The sequence below is a fragment of the Cetorhinus maximus genome, chromosome 15 (assembly GCF_964194155.1).
Source record: "Cetorhinus maximus chromosome 15, sCetMax3.hap1.1, whole genome shotgun sequence".
Classification (NCBI taxonomy): domain Eukaryota; kingdom Metazoa; phylum Chordata; class Chondrichthyes; order Lamniformes; family Cetorhinidae; genus Cetorhinus; species Cetorhinus maximus.
Genome location: NC_135893.1, coordinates 59748819 through 59762926, shown reverse-complemented (window position 1 = coordinate 59762926; position 14108 = coordinate 59748819). Strand labels below are relative to the sequence as shown.

Genomic DNA, 14108 nt, shown 5'->3' with positions numbered 1-14108 from the left:
CAAGGAACTAACAGAACTGGATTGGCTTGTTTTACAACCTGCCTGGTTTTACTTTCCGTTCCCTTGAGATGGATAGTGTTAAGCCAGTACATTCCAAGCTATTACAGCTCTGTAATTGACTGGATAAGGCCTTAAGAAGGCCTATTGTCTCATTTTCCTCTGGAAATACTGAGTGGGTGCCCATTTAAAGGATCACCTTGAACAAGTTGGGGTGGTGCTTATGCCTGGCTCCTTCAGATTGGAGGGCCTGACAGGGATAAATTTTCCCTCTTTAACTGAACATTAAATTTGTGAAATGGTAGTTGTTGGCAATTAATAAATAGCATTGATCATTAGTAACCGGCTAGATGTTAATCCGTCATGGTTGCTACATAGCAACTCTGGGAAATTCCTCCTGGACCCAGAAAGGTGATCAAAGTGAGGTCAAGAAAAGCACAGTGACCATAAATTATAACCTACATTTGTTTTGTGTACAGTGATAATCAGCCTCAGCCAGAAACACACCCAGCTCCCTTTTGAACATTTGCAGCAAACTGCACTCACTGCAGCAGCCAGTAAATTGTTCCACAGCTAGATGATCCTCTGCAAAAGCAAAGTCTCCTGACATGTAACCTAGTTCTCTGCTTATTTATCTTGTATGCATGCCCTGTTCTTCCTAATCTAATTCGAATAGCCTATCCACACAGGCACAGCCTGGTACTTAAATATTGCCTTGATCAAATCATCTGAAGTCAAGACTTTTCAAGAATAAAAAGACCCAGCTCTCTAGGCCAAAAGTGATAACTAAGCAATTTTAAACTAGCTTATCCTGATGACCCACTTCTGAATATTTTCCAGGGCTTTTATATCTTCCACCAGAATTTGACAAAGTATTATTGATGAGGTCCTGTTACAAGGACATTAGACAGCTTTTTGTTTTAGATTTCCCTAGTAATACAACCAGAGGTGGAATTTTAACTGTGGAGCGCTGTTCCCAACAGCAGAAGTGCTCTCTTGCTTTTTTGCCAGTTCCCACACGATTCTAATTAAGATTTAAAGTGCCAGTGGCATGTACTGGAGGCATGTGCAATCACACAGTGGGGGAAGCTTTTCACTGCTGAAACCTGCCTTCAATCCACAATGCAGCAGGTATGGGTGAGTTATAAAAATCAAAGGCAAACAGGAAAACTCGGCGTCATGGCCCCAACTTTCCTCCTCAGTAGTTCCATTTCTTGCTGCACCCTCTCAACAACCTCAGCCCCCTCAAACCTCTCTCCACATCATTCTGCCCCTTATTATTCTTTCTTGTCCTGGGACCAGCCCCCCAAGCCACCATCATGTCAAAGTCCCTTCAACTTTAAAGATATCAGAGCCTAGACAGGGACCAGCCCCACGGTTCAGTGATGCCTCTCAGCAGGTCTCCTCCAAGCCATCAGGGAAAGGTGGGAGGCGCCCTTTCCTACAGATGGCATTAGAAGACCCTTCCACCTGATTATTGTAGCCTGGATGTAGGTGCCAGAGGAGGTGAGGTCCATAGTGGAACCTGGGTGCAGTGCAGGAAATGGATGAACGACCTACTCTGATCCGCCAGGGTAAGTGCCAGGATTGCATTTTAACAAAGGGTCTCTCATGGCATCATTAATAATTTATATCTGTGAATGGGTGTCCATGCCTGGATGATGAATGCATGATTAGCCTTAGTGCCACATGGCAGTTGAGGCCAAAACGTTTGGCTATTTTTGCACTTGGATGCAATATGTGAATGACAGGACAGTATGTGTGACGGGGATGCATGCAAACAAGGGGGTTAGGGTTCATTTGACATGTCACTAACTCTGCACATTCTCATGTAGGACAAACAATCGCTTAATGCCAGAGAGAGAGCCAAGACAGGGGGTGGAGTGGCAGATCTAAGTATCCTCATCCCAGCAGAGGAGGAAGCCATTCAGCTTGCAGGAGAGGAGAGAGAGATTGAACAGTTGCAGGCAGCGAGGCTGAAACAGCTAGGCGTAAGGAGGAAGAGGCAATCACGTTGGTGGGCACACAGAAGGCACATGAGAAAATGTGATGCACTCATAATGTGACGATGCTTAATGTGGTTTTGTTTACTGTCCACCATAGGTTATCTCCATCCAAGGACCAGGCCTCAGCCAAGGCAGGGGCTAGAAGACTCCACCTCTGAGAACAATGAGATCAATGCCCCAGAGGATGCATTATCACCTGCCTCATCAGCAACCTACGCCAGGACATACATCCACACGGTCTGTGGAGGGGTCACATGTAGAATCGAGGTCACCATCTAACAAACACATTGAACATACATCGCGGCAGCTGATGAGACTGGCAGCTGAGTCCTCTGATGCTCGGAGGACTGCTGGGGCCTTCTTTTTCTTAGGCAATCTCTCAGGATTGAGGATGACTTGCTTCCACTCCAGTTCAATGGGTTGTGAGGTGGCTGATAAGTCCACTGTGCGATCTGGAGATTCTGCCAGAGGCAGGATGGGTGATGCTTGAAGGGTTGGATAGATGGTTGTTGGGAGGTTTACGCACTCCCCCCGATGCCTCGATTTTGCCTCTGCCTCTGCCCTTTCCCAATGAAATCTCTTGATGTGTTCAGTGCCTTCCAGAATGAACCTTCTCCATTTTGGTCAGTCACAAGTCAGGGTCTTCCATGAGTTGACTGGTATGTTTGATCTCTTCAGGGATGCTTTCAGGACATCCTAAAGCATTTCCACTGTCTTCCTGGAAGTCTTCTGCTGAGACCAAGTTCAGAGTAGAGCTGTTGCTTTGGGAGTGTGGTATCAGGCATACCAATGACATCTGTCTGGCAGAGCTGGTTTTGAGTGATTAGCACCTCGATGCTGTGCTTGGGAGAGGATGCTGCTGTTGGACCACCTTTTTTGCCACTGGATTTGGAGGATCTTGCAAAGGCACTGCTGGTGGTACTTCTCCAGTGCTTTGAGGTGCCTGATCTAGGTTGCCCAAGTCTTTTAAGCACATAGGAACACAGAGACCACTGCTGCCGTGTAAACTGTGACCTTCGTCTCGGGTTTGAGATCCTGGTTCTCAAAAACTCTTCCTCAGCTAGCCAAAAGTTGAGCCGGCACATTGGAGGTGATGATGAATTTCATCACCTAGGCCTGCCTTCGTGAAGAGGAGGCTTCTAAGATATGGAAAGTGGTCCATGGTTTCCAGGATCTCGCTGTTGACCTTAATCGATGGGGGGAGGTGTTTTACTGTGGGAGCTCGTTGGAAGAGGATCTTGGTTTTCCAGGTATTAAGTGAGAGGCCCATTTTCTCGTATGCTTCAGAGAAGTAGTCTTCAATGACCTGGAGCTCATTTTTCAAGTGAGTGCACACATAAATGTCATCAGCAAACTGAAATTCTATGACTGAAGTTGGAGTGGTTTTGATTTTGGATTGAAAGTGGCAGAGGTTGATCAGTTTCCCATCTGTTCTGTAGGTTATCTCCGTGTCTCTGGGTAGCCCCTGCTGAGCCCCTGGCTGATGACGGGCCTCTGGTCACGGCCACAAGAAGCCTGCATTCCGTTGCTTGAGTCATGGGCTCAGTGTAGCAGTGGCTAGGTGGGACAGGGACCAGGCACCCGGACCTCCCTCCAGTGCCCCTTCTCCTCAGGGAGACAGGGAGTTCCTATTGCCACCCAGATGGAGGAGGAATGCTTGCCAGTTGTCTTGGGAGCTTTCTCACAGGGCACCCCCAAAGTTCATGCCAGCTCCACATCCCCTCAAACATTGACCCTATTTGTTCCAGTAGGTGGGGCCAAGGGAGGTGCACCTGCACTAGTGCAAGAGACCCCCAGTAGGCCTGAGCCTTCCAGGCCCCATGCCTCCAGAGCACGCCCGTATGGTCATCCAAGGCAACAGGGTTTAACACTGAGCAAACTGCCTCCACCTCAACTGCTGATTACGAGGTTGCACCTAGACGGGGCAGTTGGAAAATAGTACTTAAGGCATTATGAGCACAAAAGTGGCATGGTGTTTCATAAAAATATATATCGCATGTAAATAGTGCACTATACATGCTTTTGCTATATTCATGTGTACATAATCGTCATTTTGGGGACTAACAGAGAGCTAAATGTAATGGCATGCCTCATGGTTTTACTCATTGGCGATAACAGAGAAAGTAGGGACATTTCCTTTATCATGGAAGAAGATGTTTTGCATCTGTACACAATGTCTGTTGAATATTTATGTTAGTTTCCAGTTTTGTACTTGCCAGTCTATGAGACATGGCTTCACACGTAGGCCCAGCTGGCCCTCCCTCCTATGCACTGTAAGTGAGATTGTCCGAGATGACGCTCAACGGGGATAATTGAAATGGCGTGGGTACACTCAAAGCACTGTAAAGCTGGAGACGGATGACATTTATTGGTCATGGTAGACCGATATACATATGTCCAAGTGCTGCACAGTATTCACTAGTGAGTGTGTGACGAGGCACTGCTCCCTGTTCTATTCCAGATGGCAGAGGATGCAGGTTTAGAGGTTGTTCTGCAAGGGAGGAAGGCAGGGACAGGCCTACATTCCAACAAGGCAATGGAGTTCTGGCAATGGAACAATGGTGATGTATGGGCCTCACTCTTGGGCAAACCTTGAGTATATAATGTTGTCTCTAAATTCCCGGGCATGTATCTCCATATCCCTGGCATCCATTAGAGGGTCATTCACATTCATGGCCCCCTCCTCAGGCTCATACAATTCATTCTCATCGGAACAGGAGTTATGCTCCTCCTGCCGGTCCTGTTGTAACAGATATCCATGTTGCATGGTCAAGTTTTGCAATGCACAGCTCGGCTATTCATGATACGCTCTGTGGTGCGTACTGCAGAGTCTCTCCAGAATGATCAAGCAGCCAAAGCACAATTTGAGCAAGCCAATGGTGTGTTCAATTATTGCCCTGGTGGTAGCTTGAGATTGATTGTATTGCTCTTCTGCTGTGCTCTGGAGATGCCTCACTGGTGTCATCAACCATGTCCACAGGGGATAGCCCTTATCACCCAAGATCTAGCCATCAACCTGAACTGCGGCCTAAAACAAACCTGGGAGCTGTGAGTTCTGTGAGGTGTATGCGTTGTTACAGCTCCCTGGGAAATGAGCACAGACCTGCATGATTTATTGCCTGTGGTCACAAACCAGTTGCATGTTTAAAGGGTGAAAGCCTTTGCGATTCACAAATGCTGGCTGGCCTCTGGAAGCTCTAATGGCTGCATAAGTGCAGTTTGTGACCCCTTGCACTTCAGAGAAATGAGCGATGGCCCCAAAGGCCACAGACCTTGCAGCCTGGCTGTCATCATCTGTGGAAAAATGTATGAACTCATTGGCATGACAAAAGAGGGCATTGGTCACCTCTTTTATGCACCTGTGTGTGGAAGCTGTGATATGCCATGGATGTCACTTGGTGAGGCCTGGAATCCACCACAGGTAGAAAAATTGAGTGCCGCAGTAACACTGAAAGCCACTGGCATGGGGTTCCCACCAAATCCATGTGACTGTAGGTCTTGCTGAATGATGCCACATATCTCAGTGACCATTCCCCAGGATGTCCGTGGACACCTCTGTCATTGCCTCTCTGACATCTGCAGGTAATTACTTCTAGTCCTGAAGATGTGATGAAGTGCCAGTGCGTGTCTTATGCAAAGCCTTTCCTGACTAGCTGCATGCTAAGCAACCTCCCTCTCTGGTGCTGCCTGCTGCTGGCGATGGGGCCTCTGTTGACTAGAAAAGATTCTCCTTTGGTGCATCCTCTCCTCCTGCTCCTGAGGTTGCCGGAATATTGGGTATATAAGACCCATAGTTACTCCAGCAACTGAACTGTGTTATGCCGTGGCAGGTGATATGTGCCAGGCAGACCAAATCCACATGAGAAACTTGGCTACATTATCACAATAGTTTTGAAATTTGTATTTATTACAGGAAGATTTGTGCACTGAATTCAGAAATAGTGAGTCTGCTAACAACTTTAGAGTTTTTAAAAATTAAATTAAAACATTTATTAACAAAAGAAAATAATTTAAACACAGACATAAGATTACAGTTGTTTGATATTATAACAATCCCAAAATTCTTAATTAACCTGACTCCCAACTACACACCCCCTTTAAGGCAACTGTCCAAAATAGATTCTAAACTTAAATAGGCAATCCAGCAAGGTTACCACACACACCCACTTGACAGTGGAATTCTAAAAGCTTTTAACACAACTTTAGTTACTGGACACAGCAGACTTTTGCAAAAGTGACTAGAGGCTTTTCCCCAAGGCTGCTTTACTTGGTATATCTTTCAAGATGTTACACAGCCACACCCCCACATAACCTTCCATCCTTTATATATGTTTCTCTCTCGTTAATGTGTAAAACCCCATTGTTCTATGTGTCTTTGGAAATTTACTTTTCCCATATTAGAAAAATATTTCATATTGTCAATATGACCTCTTTCCTTTTGGGAAAAATACACATCATCACCTTGCCCTATTTATCTTGTTAGTTCTAAACAGCCTACCACCCCTTTGAAAATCAAACAACTTTCCACTTATCTTAAAATGTAAATTTCATTCATACCTTATCTATGGAGCCCTCATCTTTTCTTGACCATCTCCATTTCAAAAGTTTGCTTTAAACCTAACTCTTTTCTTAATTTCAACCTTGCAGTCTATCTGACTCTAATTCAATTAATTTCACACCCACAAGCCTACAATAATATTATGAAAAATATTATAGTTTCATGACAACTGTGCAAAGAAGGCAGACAGTAAGATGAGAACATGTGTCTCCCTGGATTTCACCCATAGAACTGATGACCTGTGAGATTTTCAGATCATTGCATTGTCCACAACCAAAACTCCACCCACACCACACTGGGTTTCTCCCATTTTGATCCCCAATCCTGGCAGCCACACATACATTTGGAGACATTGAGAAAATGGTACATGTGATGTTTGTGCTAGAACCTGATACCCTCCAACCTACTCCTGTCACCTTCAATCTTGTCCCCATCACCGTTGACCCTCCAAACAACACAAAGAACTTTCTCACTATAACCCTTCAACCTCCCCCCATTACCCTGGACTCTGTCACCCTCCAAATATACATACATCTCTCTACCTTGAACCTACACTTGCCCTATCGACATTCCCCCTCGGAATGAACCTAGACCATCCCCACATCACCCTCAGAGTTTTCGTTATTACCTGCCGTATGCGAGCTTGCAGCACCCCAATCTCAGACTAGACCTCCTCACTGTGACTGTGAGCATTCCTTCTGCTAGCCAACCCTCTGAGAAGGACCCACATGTGGAAAGTACAGGGCCTGCCCTTTAGGCCCCCAATTTTATCTTGACTGACTGCCCCTACCATCACCCCACCAAACCCAGGATTCTAGCCCCATCCCACTTCACTCCTTGATGCCCCCGACCCCACTCCCTGCCTCCCTTGGACCGCTCCTCATATAAACATGGGAAATAGGAGCAGAAGTAAGTCATTCAGCCCCTTGAGCCTGCTCTGCCATTCAATAAGATCATGGCTGATCTGATTGTGTTTTGAATTCCACATACTCATCTATCACCAATAACCTTTGATTCCCTTGCCTAACAAGAATCTATCTACCTCCGCCTATTATAATGTAGCCAATCATAAAGGCTGAATTGTTCAAATCCCATGGAGAAACTTGAAACAACTGTCATAATCTATTCTTGCAATTTGTATGTTTTGAGATGCAGGCTTTGAATTCAGTAGTAATAAGACCACCGAGTCTCAAGAGGTTTTTTATAAAACTAAATTAAACATTTATTAATACAAGAAAGATTGTAAACACATACATACATCTACAAAATTACTACTATAATAAGTACAAAAATCCCCTAATTAATCTGACTCTCAGTTATACCCCCGTTAAAGCATTCGTAAAACACACAGATTAAACAGACACCTGGCAAAGTACACCCTGGACAGTTGCATTCAAAATGAGTTTCTTTTAGTTCTGGATCCTTGCAGGCAGACTTGAGGCTTACAGGCTGGAGGCTTCTCACACTTGTTGGATCTTAAAATGCCTCTGCTTTGCACACAATCTCCTTTCTCCTTTATATCTTTCTCTTTGAATGTAAATTTTCCATTGTATCACTTGGCTTTTTTTACCTCTTCTAACAATAACATCCTCTCATCCCACCAATTTTATCAGTAATCTGAAAAAAATTAACACATTGCTTGGTGTCTTCTAGCTAGGTGTAAGATTTCACCCACAGTCTTGAATGACTTCTTTTAACAAATGCCAATTTACCCTTTACCTTCTACCCTCCTTACATTTACTTAATTAACATCTCAAAGCTACTATACATCAAAGCACCCAAATGAGCTGACTTGAATCCAAATAAGACACACACAGACACACATATAGACACAGACCCCACTAGAACTCTATTTTAAAATTATTTCCAATAATGTTATTATAACTCTTGACAGATTTATGAATATTCAATGATGCCGCCTTCACTGCCTTTTGAGGCAGAGAGTTCCAAAGTCACATGACCCTCCAAAGGAAAAAATTCTCATCTCTGTCCTAAAAGGGTGACCCCTAATTTTAAAACAATGTCTTCTTGATCTGGACTCACCCACAAGAGGAAACACCCTTTCCACGTCTTTCTTGTCAAAACTGTTCAGGATCTTATATACTTCAATCAAGTCACCCCTCACTCTTCTAAACTCCAGTGGAAACAAGCCCTGGTGTCCAACCTTTCCTCATAAGACAACCCACTTATTCCAGGTATCAATCTAGTAAACCTCCTCTGAACTGCCTCCAGTGCATTTACATCCTTCCTTAAGTATAGGGACCAAAGCTGCACACAGTATTCGAGGTGCTGTCTCACCAATGCCCTGTATAAATGAAGCATAACACCCTTACTTTTATGTTCAATTCCTCTTGTAATAAAGGATAGCATTCCATTAGCCTTCTTAATTACTTGTACCTGCATACTAACCTTTTGTGACTCGCACTTGAATACCTAGATCCCTCTGCACCTCAGAATTATGCAGTTGTTCTCCATTTAAATAATACTCAGCTTTTTTTATTCTTCCTGCCAAAGTAAACAACTTCACATTTTTCCACATTATACTCCATCTGCCAGATTTTTTCCCACTCACTCAACCTATCTATATCTATCTGCAAACTCCTTATATACTCTTCACAACATACTTTCCTCAATACCTCCAACCTCATTCCACATCACCACCACCCCGTCCGCTCAGCCCTGACTCACCTTGCTGGTTTTGAGCCTCCAGGCAAGCTGCCATTCTCCTGCTTCCCTCCCTTGTGCCACAGAGTTCAATAAGGAACACAGCTGACCTCCAACACAACTGCACAAAGCTGACTGTTGCATGCCACCTTTAAACAAATATGAACCAGGTGTCATGAGCTTCTTGTGCACTGTTCAATTAATCTTGAAGTAGGACGTAATTTTGAAAAAAAATTGAATATAAAGAGTATATGGCATGCAAATTTATTACAAATAGGAATCCGCCATGGGATGGTGTGAGGCCTGACCCACCACAATCATATCTGATTGCAATTTTTTTTCTCATTCACCACAAACTTGCTTAGAACTTCACCAAGGCCTTTATCCAGATCATTAACATAGTTGGTGAAATGCAACAGTCATAACACTAATCTCTGTGGGCCTCCATTAGTACTTGGTTTCCATGCAGAAACATTACCATCAATAACAAACTTCTGCCTTTGAGAATGCAGTTAATTCTTTATCCACCCTAGGATCTACCTTCTAATAAAATTGCAAAGATTAAGTGAATGGCAAAACTGTAGCAAATGGGTTTCAAGGAGGCAAATGTGGGGCCATCCACTTGGACCTAAAAAGGATAGAACAGACTGTTTTCTAAGTGATGAAGAGTTAGAAACAGTGGAGCTCCATGTACATAGATCATTCGGGATAGAATTAGAGGTCACATGGAAAAATATGGCTGATAAGGGAGAGCCAGCATGGATTCCTAAAGGGGAATTTGTGTTTAACTAACTTGCTGGAGATTTTTGAAGAGGTAACAGAAAAGGTCGATGAGGGTAAGGCTGTTGATGTGATATACATGGACTTTGAAAAGGCACTTGACACAGTGCCACACAACAGACTTAGAGAAAAGTTATTGCTCATGGAATAAAAGGGACAGTACCAATGTGGATACAAAATTTGCTGAAAAATAGGAAGCAGAGAGTAATGCTCAATGGATATTTTTCGGGCTGGAGGAACGTTTGTAGTGGAGTTCCCCAGGGGTCGGTTTTGGGACCCTTGCTGTTCCTGATATATATTAATGATCTAGATCTTGGTGTGCAGGAGACAATTTCAAAGTTTGCAGATGATACAAAACTTGGGGGCATTGTGAATTGCAAGGAGGACGGTGTGGAATTTCAAGAGGACATAGACAAGTTGGTGGACTGGGCAGATAGGTGGCAGATGAAGTTCAATGTGGAGAAGTGTGAGGTGATGCATTTTGGTAGGAAGAACATGGACAGACAATATAAAAAAGGGGTGAAATTTTGAAGTGGGTGCAGGAGCAGAAAGCCTTGAGTGTATATGTGCATAGATCATTGAAGGTGCAGGACAGGCGGAGAGAGCAGTTAATAAAGCATATAGTATCCTGGGCTTTATTAATAGGGGAATAGAGTACAAGAGCGAGGAGGTTATGCTGAATTTATATAAGATGCTCATTAGAGCTCAGCCGGAGTATTGTGTATAGTTCTGGGCGCCATATTATAGGAAGGATGTGAACACAGGAGAGAGTGCAGAAGAGGTTTACAAGAATGGTTCCAGGGATGAGAAACTTCAGCTATGGGGATAGATTGGAAAGTTGGGACTGTTCTCCTTGGAGAGAATAAGGCTGAGAGGAGATTTGATAGAGATGTTCAAAATCATGAAGGGGCTAGATAGAGTAGAAAGGGAGAAGCTGTTCCCACTCGTAAAAGGGTCAAAAACAAAAGGGCACAGATTTAAAGTGATTTGCAAAAGAAGCAAGTGTGTCGTGAGAAAAAACTTTTTCACACAACAAGTAGTTTGGGTCTGAAATGCGCTGCATGGAAGTGTGATGGAGGCAGGTTCAATCGAGGCATTCAAGAGGGCGTTAGATGATTATTTGAATAGAAACAATGTGCAGGGGTACGGGGAAAAGGCAGGGCAATGGCACTCGGTCATAACACTCATTTGGAGAGTCGGTGCAGATGTGATGGGCTGTATGATGAAAGTGTTAATTCAGTGTGATTTAACCATTTATGTGCTGATTGCAAAGAACTCAGTCTAACAGGCTTTCTTGAACTTAAACACAAAAAGCTTATGTTTTTATTGTGCTAATAACCCACCCAGGTAAAGATACAAAGATAGTAACAAAGAAAAACACATGTCCCAACCTTCACAACACACACACATACTCACAAGCATGCAGTATTACAAGTTATCAGAAGAGGAGGTTAACTTTTTTCCCAAATTAAGAGTCAATGATAAAAGGTAGAAAATAGAGAGTTCACTGTTTATGAATCCTTTGCTGGTGTTTGTGACTGAGGCAGATTTTCTTCACGGTGGTTTTAAAAGTCCAGTGGGGCTGAGGCTGATGTAAACTGCAATTTCTGGAGATAGTGGGCAGAATTTTGCCCTTGATGGGTGGGTGGGCCCCACCGGCTTGGTGGCGGGTGGGCAGCCGATCGCCGCCGCCAAAACGGGCCCCGCCACCATTTTGAGTGGGTGGGCCAATTAAGGCCCGCCCAGCAGGCCACCCGACAGGAAGCGCTATGCACTTCCTTTGCTGGGGGGGGGGATTCCCCAACTGTCAAAGTGCACTCCATCGAGCATGCGCGATCATAATCAGTCTTTTTGAAAATTAGATCCTATTTTACCTTTGCTTCCTTTTGATTGAAATTCTCTATCTCTGTGGTGGATTCCAAAAATGTAACAGAGATAGGGCTCTGAATTTGAGAACAGGGAGAGAGAGAGATGGTGTTACTGCTCCATTTGCAGACTCTTTCTTCTAGACTGCCCAAAGGCAACCAGGGTGCTGGAATAAAAACAATTCAAAATGATTATTCTAGTCACATGATCTCTCCATAATGAGTTGGGTATCCCAGAGAGGTTAATTGATTAGCTCATGTCTAGAAAGATCTTAGCTATTGTATTATGGCCTAGGTGATTAGTTTCTTTAATGTCCCAGCCATTACTTCTCAATGGACCATTCTTCCCTGTGATGAGCTAGGAAGAGCATCTTCGATCTAACCATTGTCCCAGTAGACTTTCTGTCACTGCCTGAAAGGTAGCTTTATAGAAATGCAAATGGTGTGAGGCAGTTATAGTTTCAGTTCACATTTGAAGTGATTCCTGACATTAGCTAGTGTGAAATTCCAAGATTTGCCTTGGCATGTCCTAATTGTAATTCACATTGGAAACTTCCAGAAACTGACCAACTTGTAATACCAGATGTGTCAGGTAACCTGTGGCAGCCATCTTAAGGTCAGTGTTTGCTTGCTTTAAAAAAGTCCTTTTAAAGAAGTTCAATATATATTTGACCAGCTGATGAAATTAAAGATTAATATTACACATGCACACATTATATCATCATGACACGGGTATAGTCTAAACATTACAACCAGATCTTTCAGGAGTGAAATTGAAAAACAATTTACGTGTAAAAGGTAATAGAAGTTTGGAACTCTCTTCTGCAAATTGAAATTAATGCAAGATCAGTTGTTAATTTTAAATCTGAGATTGATAGATGTTTGTTAACAAAAGGCATTAAAGGATATGGGGCAAAGGTGGTATATGTAGTTAGGTCATAGATCAGCCATGATCTAACTGAATGGTGGAACAGGTTCAAGGGCTAAATGGCCAACTACTCCTATGTTTCCTATCTCACAGACTTTCTCTTGTATGTTAACATATAGCACCTTGACAAAAGCTTTCTGAAAAGTGATAAGACAATACTTCCCTAACAGGAAGGAGGAGCAGATTAATTAAAATTTAAGTAGATGAATTTAACTAACGCTTATAGTAAGAGTAACAGATGTTAACATGGATAAATCCATCATTGGGAAGAGTCACTAACTGACATTATGTAAATTTAAGATCTTAAAACCTAAGGTGAAGTTGGCCACAATCAAACACATCAGAGAGGGAGAGAAGCTTCTGGAGCAGGAGCTTCAGAGATTAGTGACACCAATGAGAGGTAAGTAACTGCCAGTGGTAGAGTAAGGAGAGATGAATAGACACAGAGATCAGGGAGAATACTGGACAAGCTAGAACAGGAATATTCAGAACAAATTACCCTAACAAATTTGAACAACTGACTGTTTGAGGAGGATGAGGACTTTAGACAGGACCATCAAATGGATCACATTGGTACTAAAACACATGAGATGATTTAAGGTGGGAAGATTAGAAATTCACTTAAGAATGCAGTAGTTATAGTAACATAAGGAGTTGGAGTTGTAAGGAGCAACATGCAAGATGACCATGTGATGGAAATTTCAAACAGTAGCTCCAGTTGGGTATTAAATAAGAATTCTGCAATCAATTACAATACTACTTATTCTCTGCCAGGTGAACAGACAATGAAATCAAGGGCAGTGCGCTTCTTGTGGTGGATCTGTGGGATGGAACCAAAACATAAGGATGTTTCTTTTATCAGCTCTGAAAAAGCGTATGTCGCCTCACTATATGAGGACCCTTGTATGCGCCACTTCGTAAATGTTAATTTAGTCATTTGTCTGGGTGCTACTCTCTTTCTTTACTGTTATTTTGCTTAAGACAATAAAATAATTTTATGTTTGCAGAGTGGCACTGGTATTTTTTTGAAACTCCCAAAGTGAAAAGTGACACTGTGGATATCAGATTTTATTTCCAGCGTCTGATTGGAGGATTTATAGGGCAGAATTTTGCCATTGGCGTGTGGGGGCGGGCGATATTTCGCTGGGTGGGTGCGCAATGATGTCCAACGCGCACTTGCCATTAATTAACGGGCCACTTATAGCCCTTGACTCACCATTCGACGCTGATTTTTCGGCGCCCGTGCAATCTTTGGGTCGCAACTTGTGCAATGGGCAGATGGTAGGAGAGATTTGTATAAACCTCATCCA

At 43.3% G+C, this 14108-nt stretch overlaps 1 protein-coding gene across 1 annotated transcript in view; it reads left to right on the top strand.

The window, feature by feature from the left end:
* LOC144690288 (sodium/myo-inositol cotransporter 2-like) overlaps window positions 1–13778 on the top strand; it is a 108440-nt gene extending 94662 nt beyond the window's left edge. Inside the window, exons 15-17 of the mRNA XM_078557643.1 lie at window positions 2101–2240; window positions 13114–13198; window positions 13573–13778. Coding sequence (XP_078413769.1) covers window positions 2101–2240; window positions 13114–13198; window positions 13573–13778 — 431 coding nt within the window. The remainder of the gene's footprint in view (window positions 1–2100; window positions 2241–13113; window positions 13199–13572) is intronic.
* The last annotated feature ends 330 nt before the right edge of the window (window positions 13779–14108 follow it).